The following is a 14,800-nucleotide window of genomic DNA, read 5'->3' as shown; positions in this document are numbered from 1 at the left end:
ATTCTCCTGTTGCAGAGCTTTCTTTGATGTAGACGAGACTTTTAGGTTATGGTATCTTCTTTCTCTTAAGTGCAGGGTCATCGGTAGTATTTCTTTAACTGCAGCAGCACACAGAATTCCATATTCTTTGGAGATCTTACTAGCTAGGAGTTCTCTAGACTGGTGGCACTTAGAAGAAGTCTGCAGTCAATCTGTTACAGCAGGTAGAATGCTGTGGGACATTTTGGAGCTCCTAAATGTAGTACAGAGAAGGTGGCAATAATTATAAAAGGTACAGCATGCATGTTCTTTTGCTGCTTTGATTGCCAGCAGTGGAGGAAGGCAGTGGGCTTTCTCTCTTGTGCTAGTTAGATTAGCAAGCAATGCTAAGCAGGAGAACTCTTTTTATTCTGAGAGTTTGAAGGTCTTCCAAGTACATGCAATACTTTCCAGGGTTTGCCAGAAGAAGAAATGTATATTGCTTTAGTTCCGGCTGTGAGGTAATAGTCTGACAGCGTTTGGATGCAATAGGATGATTCACTATGGGGTGGAATGAAGATTTATTTATAAGGGCTTTACAGTATTTTCTGTTCATTTCTGATTCATAAGCTAGGAATAATCAAGGCATATTTTATTTTCTACTTTCTGTTTCTTATGTTAGCATTTTTCTGTTCACCTACCACTGATTTATTTTCACGTCTTCTCTCATCAACCTACAGAGAACTAGCTCATCACTGTGAATGGGAGGCTTGCTAATGAGTATGGTGGGATAAGTGAACCTTAATATATTTTTGCTGTGTTTATTTCCTGTTTTTATTGAAATTCTGTATAAATTTCATGCATTAAACATTCTTACCGTAATGCTCAAAACCTTAGTTAAGGTCCTTGGAGAAGAATCAATAGTAAGTACAGCATAAATCATGTATCCTAAGAATTTTAATTGGAATACATGTGATTATTTAATAATCCTGTTCACCTCAACCCCTGTGAGAATGTATACGTATATACAAACAGTACATTAAAAGTATTAGGAAATGGCTCATCATTAAAACCCTCTTTCTAACATCCATACTCACACAGACTTGAAGCTTCCCTATGCACTTGGTCTGAGAATTTGCAACAGGAAATAAAATAAAGATGAAAGAGAGAGCTGAGATCTTGAAGGAGAATTAGGCACCAGAAATTATGGTGTTCTTGTTCCAGCTCTTACACTGACTCTGATACTTCCATTTCTGTAGCATTTGCCATCTCTGGATCTCAAAGTGGATTATAAAGAATAGTGATTTAAACCTTCCTGCACCTCTAGGAGATAGGTAAGCAATATTATTCCCATTTTACAGATGGAGAAATTGTGATACAGAGAGGCTTAGTGTTTATACTTGGAGTTTACTTATGGACACACACTCACTTACACACACAGCACCAGAATTAGTTGTCAGAACTTTTATTGCCCTGTTTTAAAGTACTTCCATCCTCCTTTCCATTTAACCTCTCTGACTTATATTCCCCATCTGTAAAAAGACGGAAACTGGTACAGACGTGGAGAGATTTCCCTGCACATAGATCTCTGTGCAAATACTGTGAAAAAAACCCAGACAAATAAGCAAAAAAAAACCACCTTGGAGGACAAAACTACTTTTGAAATCCAAAGTATTTGGTATGTTGGCAGAGGATATCTGAGCACTTGGGACAAGGATTTTTGTAGGTGGAGAGAGTTGCATGTGTTCTGCACCCTGACTCATACTATTTAGTTATTACTATAAAATGGCCTGATATAAGCACATTGATAAAAGTTTAAAATAATAATTAAAAAAAGTAGATTTTCATGGCAAAAGATTAGACAGGCAGCAGCTCAGATTCTGTATTATCTGAAAGAATATCTTTAACAAATGTTGTGTGTCTCAAGTGCCAGGCTAATAACACCAGTGCACTGTTAGACAGGAGTAGAAAGAAAGTAGTGCTGCGTGTCTGTATAGTTTTGTCTCATGAAAGTCCTGTGTATGTACTGCAGTATGAGTTTCTCAATGGCAGGCAGCAATCAAGACCTCTGTACTTATGTATTTACAAGAGCATTAAAATTATTAATGAACTTCTGGAAAAAGTAACGAGGATCAAATATAGATCTTGTTATTATTATTGGAATTACTGTTTCTTGTTATATTTAAAATATATTCTTATAAAGTTGTCTAGAAATTTGATTGGTCTGATCCTATACTATCTCAAAACATCATGAAGATTCTGATCTCCTTAATCTTAACTACCAATTTAAAAAACTCTTCCTGGAGCTTTTAAAAATCCTTCTGCATTCTGCTGCTAATTTTCTACAAAATGAAATTTCAAAACTGTAATAGATATTTTAATGTTAGTGTTAATAACAGATCTGGCAGGTGTATGTGCACTGAACAAGTAGCTTACAAATAAATGTTAACATTTTTCTGTATGCATCCCATGGGATAGGTAGGCTAGATCAAACAAACAGTGCCCATGTTGACTTTTTTCTGTGAGTGAAGTAAAGTCATTGTGATACAGGGATAAACCTCATATGTTTATTAGTGCCGTGTATCCATAGGTAATAAATATGGCTCATGTGTATATTTGTTAAATGGAACGGAGACTGGATCTGTTTGTTACATGCAGGCATGCTTATATGGATGGCTTAGTTCAAGCTTTTGTTTTAGTTGTAACACTCCACAGGAATACACAGAATTTCAGGTAGAGAATTTAGTTGATTTGAAGCTAAGGTAAAAGCTGATTTTAACATTTCAGCTTTACTGAACAAGAACAACAATGAAGGCTATACTAATAATGGCACTAATAATGCTTCAGCAACTGAGCCAGTTCCTCGTCTCAACTTCGCGTGCAACTGAGATCAGAATTTAACCCAGGGTCTTTCTGAGTGCTATACAAATCATTTGTTACCTTTGCTCCCAATTACAGTTAAAATAAGCAGTGTCTTGAGATAATGTAGCCAGCACAGCTGGTGGATTAGGATATGGGTTTGCTAATGCATTGACCTTTTTCATTTGTGTAACACGAGTTAATTTCCAGTCTAACAGTAAATGCTGAAATTTTAATTGTAGCACTAATGTACCATTTTTTCATCTCTCTGTCAAACCAGACTAAAGGGTCATTTGGTGATGAGGATAATGGTTCACTTTGAAAGGAAGGAAAACCAGCTTCTGAATCTGGGGGATTCTAGATCTTGCTTCAAATAACAAGACGAACTAGGAAAAAATAGGCTTGGAAATTCCTGTTATATTGAACCTACAAGTCTGACTATTTGCCTTGTTCTTGTACTGTTTCTATAGAGGCACACTGGAATACTTGCCATGATGTGTTAGACAGAATAATAAAACAACATGAGAAGTTTGGTTTTCAGACTATCAAGCCTCAAAAAGACTTTTCTGTGAAAAAATGAATCAACATTAAACTGTTTGCTACAATGGGAATTTTAAGCAACAGTTTGTGACAAGTTTTGATTATCTCTCTACACTTTAAGAAATTCTAAACCTAAGAACTGTTGGGGACTGATTTTTTCCTTTTTCTCTCAGAAGTGTCTTTTTTTCTTTCCTGCAGCACGGAAAAGGATATGCTAGTCACTTCTACAGGACTTACCTGAAGCAGCATGATTTGCACAAAAGTCGACCAACAAAAAGCATCAACTTTCAACTTCATTATCTTGGCCATCCAGTTCTGTCTAACTGAAGGATTTGTGTGCTGTTGGAGACATCATGGCCAACAATAGGACCTAATTGCTCTCAGCAGGCCTGAGAAATGAGTTGAAATGTGTAGAACTGTAGAAACTTCAGAGGCAACTGATCTTGCCTCTCTGATCAGTGTGTGCCTGTTTACAGCACTATATATCTTTCTCTCTCCAAAATGTCACTGAGCCCTTTAGATGTTTATAATCACCACAAGAAGCCAATCGTACAGATAAAAGAAATGTGCATTATAAATGCAATATCACTGTTTTAAACTTGACTGTTTTATATTATTTTTGTGTGATCAAGTGTTCCCCAAACTATTCCAACTTTACAAGAGAGATTGTGATCATGTTCTTTTCACCCGTGGGTCACAAACAATGTTGTTAATCTGAAGACCCACCAAATTATCGAAGACATTCTGTAGTTTATACACCGTGTTGCAAAGTGTTTACTGTACTATTTCAAAGCTTCTAAATAAATATAAAATATATATATATTATATTATATATAATTTTGAGAAAAATGTGGTACAACTTAGTTGATTTTTAAATGGATTCATACAGTCTACACCATACACTAAAATGAGAAGGTAATTCAGGGTTCCTAAGCTATCCTTGCTAAAAACAAATATAAAATAAACCTTTAATAGTACTTCCCCAATATTCGTATCTTGGTCAATCCTGTTTTTCTTGTTTAAAAAAAAAGAAAAAAAAGAAAAAAAAAAAAAAAAAAGAGCTGTAAGCAACAACAACATTTTGTCTAAAAGTTGTAATGAATTTTCAATGCCAAAGATGCAGCTGTCAATATTACCAGAATGAGCGCTATGTACTATCAGAGGTATAATTCACTCTCCATTATTTTGATGGTATTTCTATGCTTTTTAATTTGGAATCATAAAACCTTTTATAAGGCTCTATAAGCTCACCTATATATGTTGTTGAAAAGAACACTGAGTGTCTGTACATTTTGCAATGTAAGATATATGTAAGTGAAGTATTTTAAGAACATCATCCCAAACTCATAAATATGCATACGTACATACACACACACAAACACACGCACATCTCTCTGACATACTTTTGTGAAGCTATACAAATATATTGCCTAAAAATATTTCTCTTGTGGCTAGGAATAGTTATTGATAGAATTCAAACTACAAAGGCAAAGTATATGCCAAAATATCGACTCTTTTATCACAACAGATGTTTGAAATTAGGAACACGGCACATTCTCATCTGACCCTTCTCCCATAGGAGTTTAAAAGGGGCTGATTACCATCTCAGCTGGGAAAAGGATCAAGCCCTTTCATATAATCTTTATGTTCTGTAATAATTGTATGGTTGGAAATGGTATATTAGAGCAATTTTTTCTATGAAATAATGAAAACAGTAAACTTTTAAAGGTAAATTCATCTCCATGGAGCTTAAGTACCATTTACTAAATGTAAAAATGTAGTAAAGTGCTTTTCTTCTTTTTTTTTTTTCTTCTTTTTGTATTGGGTTGTTGTTTTTTTTTCCCTCCCCACTGTATCTTAATATCTGTCAAGTACTGAAAAGAAATGATAGAACACTGTGTTATCAAGCAACATCTACCCAAATTTGAACAAATACCTGGGGACGATCCAATATTAAGACAAGAGAAAACCTTTCATTGATTGCAGCTGAATTTGGATCATGCTGTTATACAGGAATTCTGATACCCCCACTACAGCTACCACAGGAGGAATGCGTGAGAAGCTGAATTTAGCCACTGCTATGTGGTTATTAAGTCTGGTTTTCTTCCCTCTGTCATTATTTTTGTTTATGATGACAGTTTCTAGAAGACAGATAATTCACCCATATGGAAACCATCCTGTTGAGGATTCAGACAAGATTGCTGATCAGTTCCTGATCATTCTGGCTGCTGGACTGAGCTCTGAAGTTCATTTAACTACTCTGAACAAACACTGTTAAACACTTTTAATGGATATTTCTAGCCGATCTGTATCACTCAAATATATTTCGGGTATCCTTTTAAAAATATGTATAAAACACAATCAGAAGGGAGTGAAAATAGTGGTTACTGATTTGAACAAACACCAGTTGTGGAATGTTCCTCTAGCTGTAGACAGTGAGACTTACAGTCACTGATACACCTTTTTAGTTTTGTGAAGAACAACAATGAAATCTGTGACATCACTTTCACTCAAAGGATTATGTTAAATGGTTGTTTCTGCTTTTAAAGGCCTCCAAGAAATTTGTTTTTCTTTGTTTCCAAGTACCTCATTAATATTAGATGTAAAGTGAGTTTGTTTTCAGGTTTTGGGAAGAAAAATATTTTTTCTTTCTTTTTCAGAGACAGTGAAGTATTTTTATTTAATAAAGCTATCTTCACAATTTGCATGCATTTTTTTTTTCCTGAAAACTTAACCATATCATATCACGTCATTTCTTTCCATAATGGAACATTTTCAGTGAACTGTGTAGTTGATACACACCTCTTTTTTCTTTCTTTCTTTTTTTTTTTTTTAAATTAATGTTAGATAATACAGATAGTGATCCATGTATGCACCGAAATCCTTCTAAGTTCATAGGGAGAGTCCCAGAAGGAATTGTGATAGGATGCGAGACTCCCGAGGAACAGAAAGTTTTTAACTACTACATCCTGGGCTCCCAAAATATTTAAACACTTCTGTGGATTTCCCTAGTTCACTGTGAATTTCAGTATGCTAATGTTTGATGACATGAGGTTTAGGTCACATTAAATAACAGTACCTATCTGTTAGGACTCAAAAGAAGTACTGAGAAGTGCATTTGGCCGTACAGAGGTTCAATCCCTTCCCTGTTTCTATGTTGTAGTGGGGAAGATACCTGTTGCATCCAGCCACCTCCCATTGAAATTGAATTGTTCAGCATCTCCATGTATCTCACCATGCTACTAGGTGCCTATCTGCAGTGATAGGTATGTAAATGCCTTTAAACATTAGCTCTTTGTATTTGCCTCTTCCTTTAAGTGTATGTGCTACTAATGTCTAAGGACTCTGATTTGCATATTGGGCAAAAAATAAAATGAAGTAGTTGGAAAATATTTAGGATGCATATTAAGGAGAAGTATCTACATCCGTAAGCCGGTGTAGGGAAGGTTCTGATACCTCCTTCATTGAAGATTTTCAAGAGTTCAAAAAATACCTGTCAGGGATGATACAAGTGTACTTAAACTTGCCTCAGAGAAATAGCAGGGACTAGTCTCTCAGTCCTGTTCTGTAATTTTCATCGTAAGGCATCCTGAGCTTCAAAAGATGTTATCTGTACACAGCTGTAGGAGTAAAGATGTTCTATCCTTCAATTAGGTATCAGAAGCAATATTTAATGTTTAAATTTACATTAAAAAAACTGCGAGCAGTAGAACAAGCTGTCTTTGTGAAGAACTTTCTTTAGAGTAAATGAAAGTTCCAGCACAAGACAGTGTCTTACAGAGAATAACAGAATGAAACCAGATGTGTAATTTATTTATTTATTTTTTAATTCCTGGTTTAGATGTGTAGCAATGGATATCTAAGCAACTTGCCTATTAAATTTCTTTCGTTTCTTCCAGACTGACTGTTGCAAAACCGAAAAATACTAAAATGTTTCACTACTTGAAACAAAATTACCATTATTTCATGCAGGTTTTAATTAATCTGCCCACTGAGAAGGGAGAAAAAAGAAGTACTTCCATTAAACAGTCTCAACTGATTTGAACAAGGTGTAGTAATTTTTCAACATTATTGTTGCAAAACTAAGTGGAATGTCAGTGCACAGATATATATTATTTGTAAAGATTATGCTTCATGCATTATAATCACTATATATGTGTGTGTTGGGGGGGTATGTGTGTATATAGCTATAGTTCAAAATCTGGTAAGTTGCCTCTGGATTTTTTTCTTGCAGGAGTATGCTCCTATCAGTAAATTCAAAGAGAAGGGTAGAAACACATTTATGGTACTAGAAAATTAGACTTGTTCTTTAGTGTAGAATGGAGTTTTGTATTCAACATTTGAATTCAGCCCCTTCCTCATGCATCACACCCACAATCAAACACACATTTCATTGTTTGACTTTAAACTTTCACCTGCTCACAGCAGACTTTTTTTTCTTCTTTTTCTTAAGTGCTATCATTCCTCAGGGTTAAAGGTGGATAAACAGATAGTCTTCCTAGGCTGATAAATTGTCATTGCAATTTTGCAAGGCTGTTAAATATTTATATGTCTTATGTGGAGAAAGCTGATCATGTCCTGCCATTGTTCCTTGTTCAAGTCGTAAGTTGTTTGGCACTGGGACTTTTCAATTAAAATTTATACAAAGGTGTAGGGGCCCAAGTAAATAAGCATCACTCATATACAATTAGACATAGCAATTTGATTGCAAAACGTTGGTACCAGAAGTCTATGAAGAACAGACAAGTTATTTTATTTGAAGCAAAGGGAAAGGCAGCCAGTAAGACTTTATTATGTTATGCTAAGAAAAATTCAGAAACAGTGAGTTAAATCCATTGCACTGACCCCTACAATCAGAGCTCAGATTCATATTAAAGGTCTCCTTCATTTTATTTTCCCTCTGATCTGCTGATCTGTCTTGATATGAAATGGATACATATATATGAACAAATACAGCCATTAAGATCCATTGCTGAAGCATCTGTGTTTTTGTAGATATCCTCATATGTAAGAAATGAGCAAGAAATAACGTGGACAGCTTTCTTGAATTGAAATTGTTTTTGAATTTGAATTTGTTAATAAAGATCATGATATTGTATGTTGGCTGAGACATCAGGGAAAATGAAATCTATGTGGGTGTAGTTCTCCAGAAGGCAAATGCTTCATTTAGGAAGCATCCTGTCAAAAATGTGTAAATGTGAGTGCTGGAAATCTTGCTGAGTCAAGATGAAACACACTGTGCCAAAACTTTCTTGTTCTCTGTGTTAGCACTGATTAAAATGTCCTCTGGATGGTTAACTATGGTAGTAATTCAGAAGATAGCCAGAATAGCAAAAGAGATTCAGATAACATTACCATTCTTACTAAAGAGAGGTGAAGACAAGAAGTTGAATTTGTATTAAAATACTTATTTGTATTATACAATAGGTAAAATTCAGTTAAGCCATGCAATTCCTGAAATAGTATGCTTCCAAATACATGCACTTCAATGATTAAAGTTCACCTCATCATCAGCTTAAAAGCATATTTTGGGTAACTCATCTATGAGTTGCACTAAGAGTGAAGAGTAATGTATTGTATAACAATGCCTTACAACAACACGATAAAGTGAATGTAACCAAACCAACCTTAAGTTTTAGAAGCCTTGGATTCAAACATTCAGGTTCCAAAACCGAACTGTATTTTGTATGCATCAGAGCCTAATTCCATTAAAGGCAGTGGTCCAAGCTGCAGTGATTTGAAGGGGAACAAAAAAAAGTTCTTCTTTCTTTATGCACATGCATTTTTGAGCAAGAACAATTTGCAATAAAAATATTTAACACCAAAAGATGGGAAACTTTACTAGCTCTGTTTTTAATGAGCTGTGAAATCAAGTTCTGAAATTTGGATGTGGCTATATGTCAGTTTAAAGCAGACAAGTTTTGAGTGATTTTATTTCAAGGCAAAGCTGAATTACATCTCTGTTGAGATTTTCTTAGAAGACCACAACAGAAATGCAGTCCTGAAAACATACATTAATGTTTTTACAAATGGGAAAATAATTAAAAATTCATTGGAGAAGAGTGATGATTAAAAGAGTGAATAAAGCCAGGAAAGAAATATCAGTCCCAATGATGAATGTTTCAGAAGGTTTTGCTTTGGAAGGTAACATATGTCCTAACGACCTTATCTCTTTTCAGATTTACTCTGAAAGATGTTTCCTATCACATTTTCTGGTCTAAGTTTTACTTGGGATATAGATGCAGGGTGTATATAGAAGGGTCTCCGTGTGTATGTGGATGTTTGGTGAGAATAAAATAGAAAAAAAAAGACCTAAATGAAGCCTGATGTCAAAATTACATAGTAATTCCATCTCCAACATTACAGCTTTTCTAGATTGGTTTCAGAATAATTTAGAGCAAGAACTTTATGGGATGCTGGCAGGAGAGCAGTGGTGTGGGACTGTTCAGCCATCAAGAAGAAAGAGAGCGCTTTGCTATTCCTAGTCTTACAGATGACATTAATTGGTATTTAAATAGTGCTCTTCTCAGGAACATAAATATCACAAAAAAGAAGGATTTCACCATGAGAGCAATACATTTATTATGGCTATATGCTATATACAAAAAAAAAAAAAAAAAAAAAAAAGATGATGAATGCAAGGAAACATTATTCTGCTCAAACCCCCAAAGATGAGTGTAAATGATGCCCTTGGAGCTCATGGCCATTCACTTTTTGTTACAGGCTTGGCTTGATTTATATTCTGACTAGCAACAAAGAAAGAAGACAGAGAGTGAGTGCTGGAAGAAAAAGCCAGTTAATTAATGTAATCTAGGGAGAAAATGCAGTATACCTTGAATTGAAATCATTAAACCTCACTGAGCTTCTGGGAAAAAAAAAAAAGAAAGAAAACAATGAAAAGAAAAAAATCATGTCCTTGATAATTAGATGATCTCAGAGGTCTTTTCTAACCTTTATGATTTTATGATGCTATGCCCTGTACACATTTAAATAAGATCAATCACAGCCTAGTTGAAAAACAGTGGCTGGTGACATATCATAGTCTTTCTTACACTAGGGGAGGCAGGAGGGGCCAGTCCTCAGCACTAGCAGCTCCTGGAGGACGGGGATGGAGCTTGGGGTAGGAGTCAGGATCATGTCTAGTGAGGGGAACTGGGGTAAGAGATACCACATAGAAACTTAATTTAAGCTTGCTGGGTTTCAGTTTGCTAACTGAGTTGTTATCATCAGTTCCTGTGTTTTCGATTGAGGTTTATTTCATTTTGATGATCCAAGAAGTAGGAGTAGCATAGAAACAATTCCAGGCCAAAGCAGGAAGTTTACCTTTTCTTTTTTACATAATTCTTTTTTTTTTTCATATCTCCACTGTTCAGTGATAAAGGCATGAAAACTAGTAACAAAAAGTATTGGAAGCCTGCACTGTCTTTTACTGGACTGTGGAAATTTCTTTCCTGTTTCTATTCTATCTGGAGTAAACTGTAAACCACCATTTGCATGCAGTTGTTAGTTTTTCAATTCTTCGTTTGCACATGAAATCTAAAACTGCATTGAACATGCTGCTAATATTCACAGATGTAAAGATTCAGCAAAAACAAAAACAGAAATTGTCTTATTTTTCTCATCCAAGAGAGAACCTTTTGTAGTGCAAAATCTATGAGTGGCTGGAAATTGAAAAAACATTCATTTCAAAGTTAGATTTCTATTGACTGCTGTTCTGTGTGCTTTATATCCTTTATTGGTAAGCAAAATGTACTCCAGTGTTACAGCAGATGCCTGTATTACTATCTTTATTTTACTGAAGCATAACAGAAATTTCATAATGCTGTTTATTGTAGAGGTGGGAATAGAATCTAGTTCCTAAATCAAAATAATAAGAAAACCAACGAACAACAGTGATTATAATATAAAATAATGTAAGCCCACATGGGTGCTACAATATCAACATCTCCCCACATGCAGGTTAATGAGCTAACTAGCAGTCTAGAGAGCAATATGTAATTTGGTGCCCTTGGTCTTTCTGTCAAAAGAATATATAATTATTCTTTGTAAAATGGGACAGCTTCAAAGAAAGCAATGAAGAGCTCTTCATCTTTCCACTCAGAACCTAAATCCTTCTGGATTTGATGATTAGCGAGGGCTGGGAAAAGAAAATTGTGTCTAGATCCCATCATATAAAAGAAGCATCTGTCCTCAGGGGCCAAAATTGTGGGCAAATATTATGATCAGTGTGGTATTAAAAGGGCCTCCTACAGTTCTTCTTTCTCTGGCAGTGTTCTGTTCAATACGTGTCTTCTCAGAACACTTAAAAATAGGATCCTTCAGAAAACCCAAGGTGTTAAAGATTGGGTACAAAAGATTTCCAGAGCAGGTGGTATGACGAGAGTATTTTTTCAGGACTTGAAAAACCTTTATTCAATTCTCCCTTTCTCAGATAATCCAACTTAGAGCCATTTCTAAAATTAGAGTGTTGTCTCCTATTTTGCTTCTTCATTTTACAAAAGCAACTAAGCATTTATTACTGCAGAAATTATGTACACGTGCTACCTTATATAGATGATCACTCACTAAATGCAGACTCATTTGCCTGCTCCCCAGTGAATAATATTTTATACAAAGTTTTTTCTCAATAGATATTTGTCGTTAGGTGTACAGAGTGATACTAGGCATATTACAGAACCATTAGAGAGCTTGCTTTCTTGCCAAAGGGAAAGAGCAAGCGAGCAAACCACATCTGACATGTTAGTCATATAAACGAATGTTTTATTGGAAAACACTCAGACATAATGGTGGTAAGGGCAGTCTGAAAATCTGATACTAGCAGAAAGCATTACTGGGAAGGACTTACCTGGCACTTACCTGGCAGATGTTGAAAAGATCAGAGATTTTGTACAATTGGCTAAGTTCCCAGAAAGGAAATCTTTCCTAAGTCATCCCCTTGAGGACAACAGAATTACTGAACCAGTTAGGTTAGGAAAAGTCACTTCTTTGCTGTTTTCCTCACCTAAGTATCTGCACACTAGCATTATAGGCTGGAAAGACAAAAAGAAAAAATACCTAAGAATGGGACTTTTGGAATTGCTGGTTTATAAGGAGGATTTATTCAGCCCTCTAATTCCCTTGAACTATTTTGACGGCCTCACACATCCTAAGGATGTGTCTGGTCCTGATTTCCCTGGCTGAGCCTGATCTGACCTTTACCAAGGGGCAAGGTCCCAGCCTCAGCTCCTCTGCACCCAGGCAGCAGGAGGCCAATGCTCCCAGTTTTCCTGCCTGACTGCAGGACCAGCAGTGGCAATGCCTTCACCAATACGCGTGCATCCAATCTTTTCCTACGGGCTGTACTGGTGCCAGGCACAACATGCCTTTGTTGTAAGAGATATTCCAAAGAGGGCAGAAAAAGGATTATTTCACTTTGAGATGAAGTCTTGATAGTTTTTTGTTTTTTTTTTCCTTACTGCTATGTTACTGTAAAATACTAGAGTATTTAGACTGCAGAAAATAGCTGTTTCAAATAAAGAACATTTCTTGTGCATGTGTTGTCACTAATATTTCCCAAGGTCCTTCTTCTGTTTTCTTGGTCCTGGTTTGCTCTTGCAAAGAAAAAACTTGTACCTTCAAAAGTTCTGCCTCTCCTTTTCCCCAGTTTCCTTTCCATCTCAATATGCTTAAATTGGCCTGAGAGTATCATGAACAAGCAAGGTGATTGATCAACCTTTGCTCATAGGAGAGAAATGAATATAAATTTATTTGAAGAATGTTTCTATACTCATTGGTATGAAGCTAAAATCCTCCTGTATTACTAGTTTAATCTAAATAATCAATAAGAATAAAGGTAGGTTCGTAATCTAGTTTGTACTAGTGTGATTCTTGTCTACAACAAGTGAACATCTTGCCCTGTCATTTATCATAAAGATACACTGGCCCATTAATCAAAAACTAAACAACTATTTAGAACTGAATGAATATACGTAAAGAATCCAGGAGTGCAAACATTTAAAAAGTGAGATAATAGTCCCTCTAAAAGCTACGTTACAGAATACATGAGATGATATTAAAGTGTATCTGAAATAACCTGTTTGTACTATTGAAGCAAATTGGTAATAGCTGAAGTGATTCAGTTTTTTGGCAGCCCTTCAGAACATATTGCTTTTGCTAGAGCTGAAGACCTATCCCTGCTCCCATCCTATTTCCAGGATTTGTGTTTCTCTTGGGTCTTTGAAGAAGGAGGAAAGGTATGACAGAGACTGTTATTTCTCCCAGCTGGTGAGAACACCTCTCTGGATTGATTTTATATTTTACCACCCTATTCTATTCCCCCCACAATTTATCTCAACATACAGAAGCAAAATTGGGAGAAAATAGCCAAAAATCTCAGAAGGCTTTGAACCCTTAAACAATATGGAAGATCACAAGAAGCTCGTTCAAGTTAGAAGAATCTGCTCGTCACCTTGAATTATATTAGCACCATCCTTCTGTTTATTCCCCTTAGAGTGTGTGGAGTCAAAGGCAAAATGGTATAACAAATGACACTCTGTGGCCTGCTGATTTCTGGCTGCCATTTGTATGTTAAGTCACCAGCAGCTGTCATGATCAAAAGGAGAAAGTAAGTCAGAGTTGGAGGGGAACAACACACACACACACACAAATGAGGGCTTGATTCCTTAGGGGAGAAAAGCAATATGAAGTGCAGATGGAGTGCTATAGACAACACAGGTGATGAATGAATAACTCACAGTGTTGTAAAAGGAACGTGGGGTAAGTGCTTTATAAGCGACATTTACATGTCTAAGTACTTGTGACCAAATTTGTATTGTGTTTTGCCTCTCAAAATGTGAATGGAAAATGCCTTTAAATGTCAAGCATTTTTATTAGGGTTGTTTATGTGCACTTATGCTGTACAATAGTTAATAAAAGCAGCAAAGCTTTGGAGCCTCGTAAGGTTACAGCTAGTTGTCGTATTCTTGACGTTATGCCATCTGCTTCTTAGCACAATTAATTTACCTTACTTGGACATCACCGAGAAGCCACTTTTGGGTTACCACTCTTTGGACAAGCTGGGGAGCCCTAGAGAGCAGACCATTGCTGCTGAAGCACCATCGGGTCCTTACCCAGGCTGAGGAGAGGTTCCTACATAACTTGAGACAAAGGGGAATTTTTATGCCTAAAAAGCCTTATGTTATGAATTTTTGAGCTTCCAGAGCTCCTGTTTGGGTCAGAAGGTGCTAGGTATATATGCTTAGTATTTTTCAAAAGTAAGGTAGTAAATCATAAAACAGACTGACTTCCTTTCTGTCATAATTATGTATGCAGTATTTCCATCAGCTGTATGTCAGTGTTTTCTTCAGCAAACACAGAACACACAGATGTCTGTTGGGAAGGTATAGTGAATCTTTCTTCCTCCTTTAGCTGCATAATTATGCAATCCACGCTGAGCACTGTTTTG

General features: G+C 35.9%; 1 protein-coding gene across 4 annotated transcripts in view; it reads left to right on the top strand.

The window, feature by feature from the left end:
- The window catches only part of PCDH10 (protocadherin 10), a 40,508-nt gene extending 26,122 nt beyond the window's left edge, over positions 1 to 14,386 (top strand). Inside the window, exons 5-6 of one of the 4 annotated variants that reach the window (XM_052690193.1) lie at positions 1,218 to 1,292; positions 3,556 to 14,386. In XM_052690193.1, the coding sequence (XP_052546153.1) occupies positions 1,218 to 1,252 (35 nt within the window). In that variant the 3' untranslated portion in view covers positions 1,253 to 1,292; positions 3,556 to 14,386. The other 3 variants (XM_052690196.1, XM_052690194.1, XM_052690195.1) reach the window with 3 other exon arrangements.
- The last annotated feature ends 414 nt before the right edge of the window (positions 14,387 to 14,800 follow it).

This window comes from Tympanuchus pallidicinctus, unplaced genomic scaffold (assembly GCF_026119805.1).
Source record: "Tympanuchus pallidicinctus isolate F22 unplaced genomic scaffold, pur_lepc_1.0 scaffold26, whole genome shotgun sequence".
NCBI classification, from domain to species: domain Eukaryota; kingdom Metazoa; phylum Chordata; class Aves; order Galliformes; family Phasianidae; genus Tympanuchus; species Tympanuchus pallidicinctus.
This window is presented reverse-complemented; position numbering and strand designations above follow the sequence as displayed.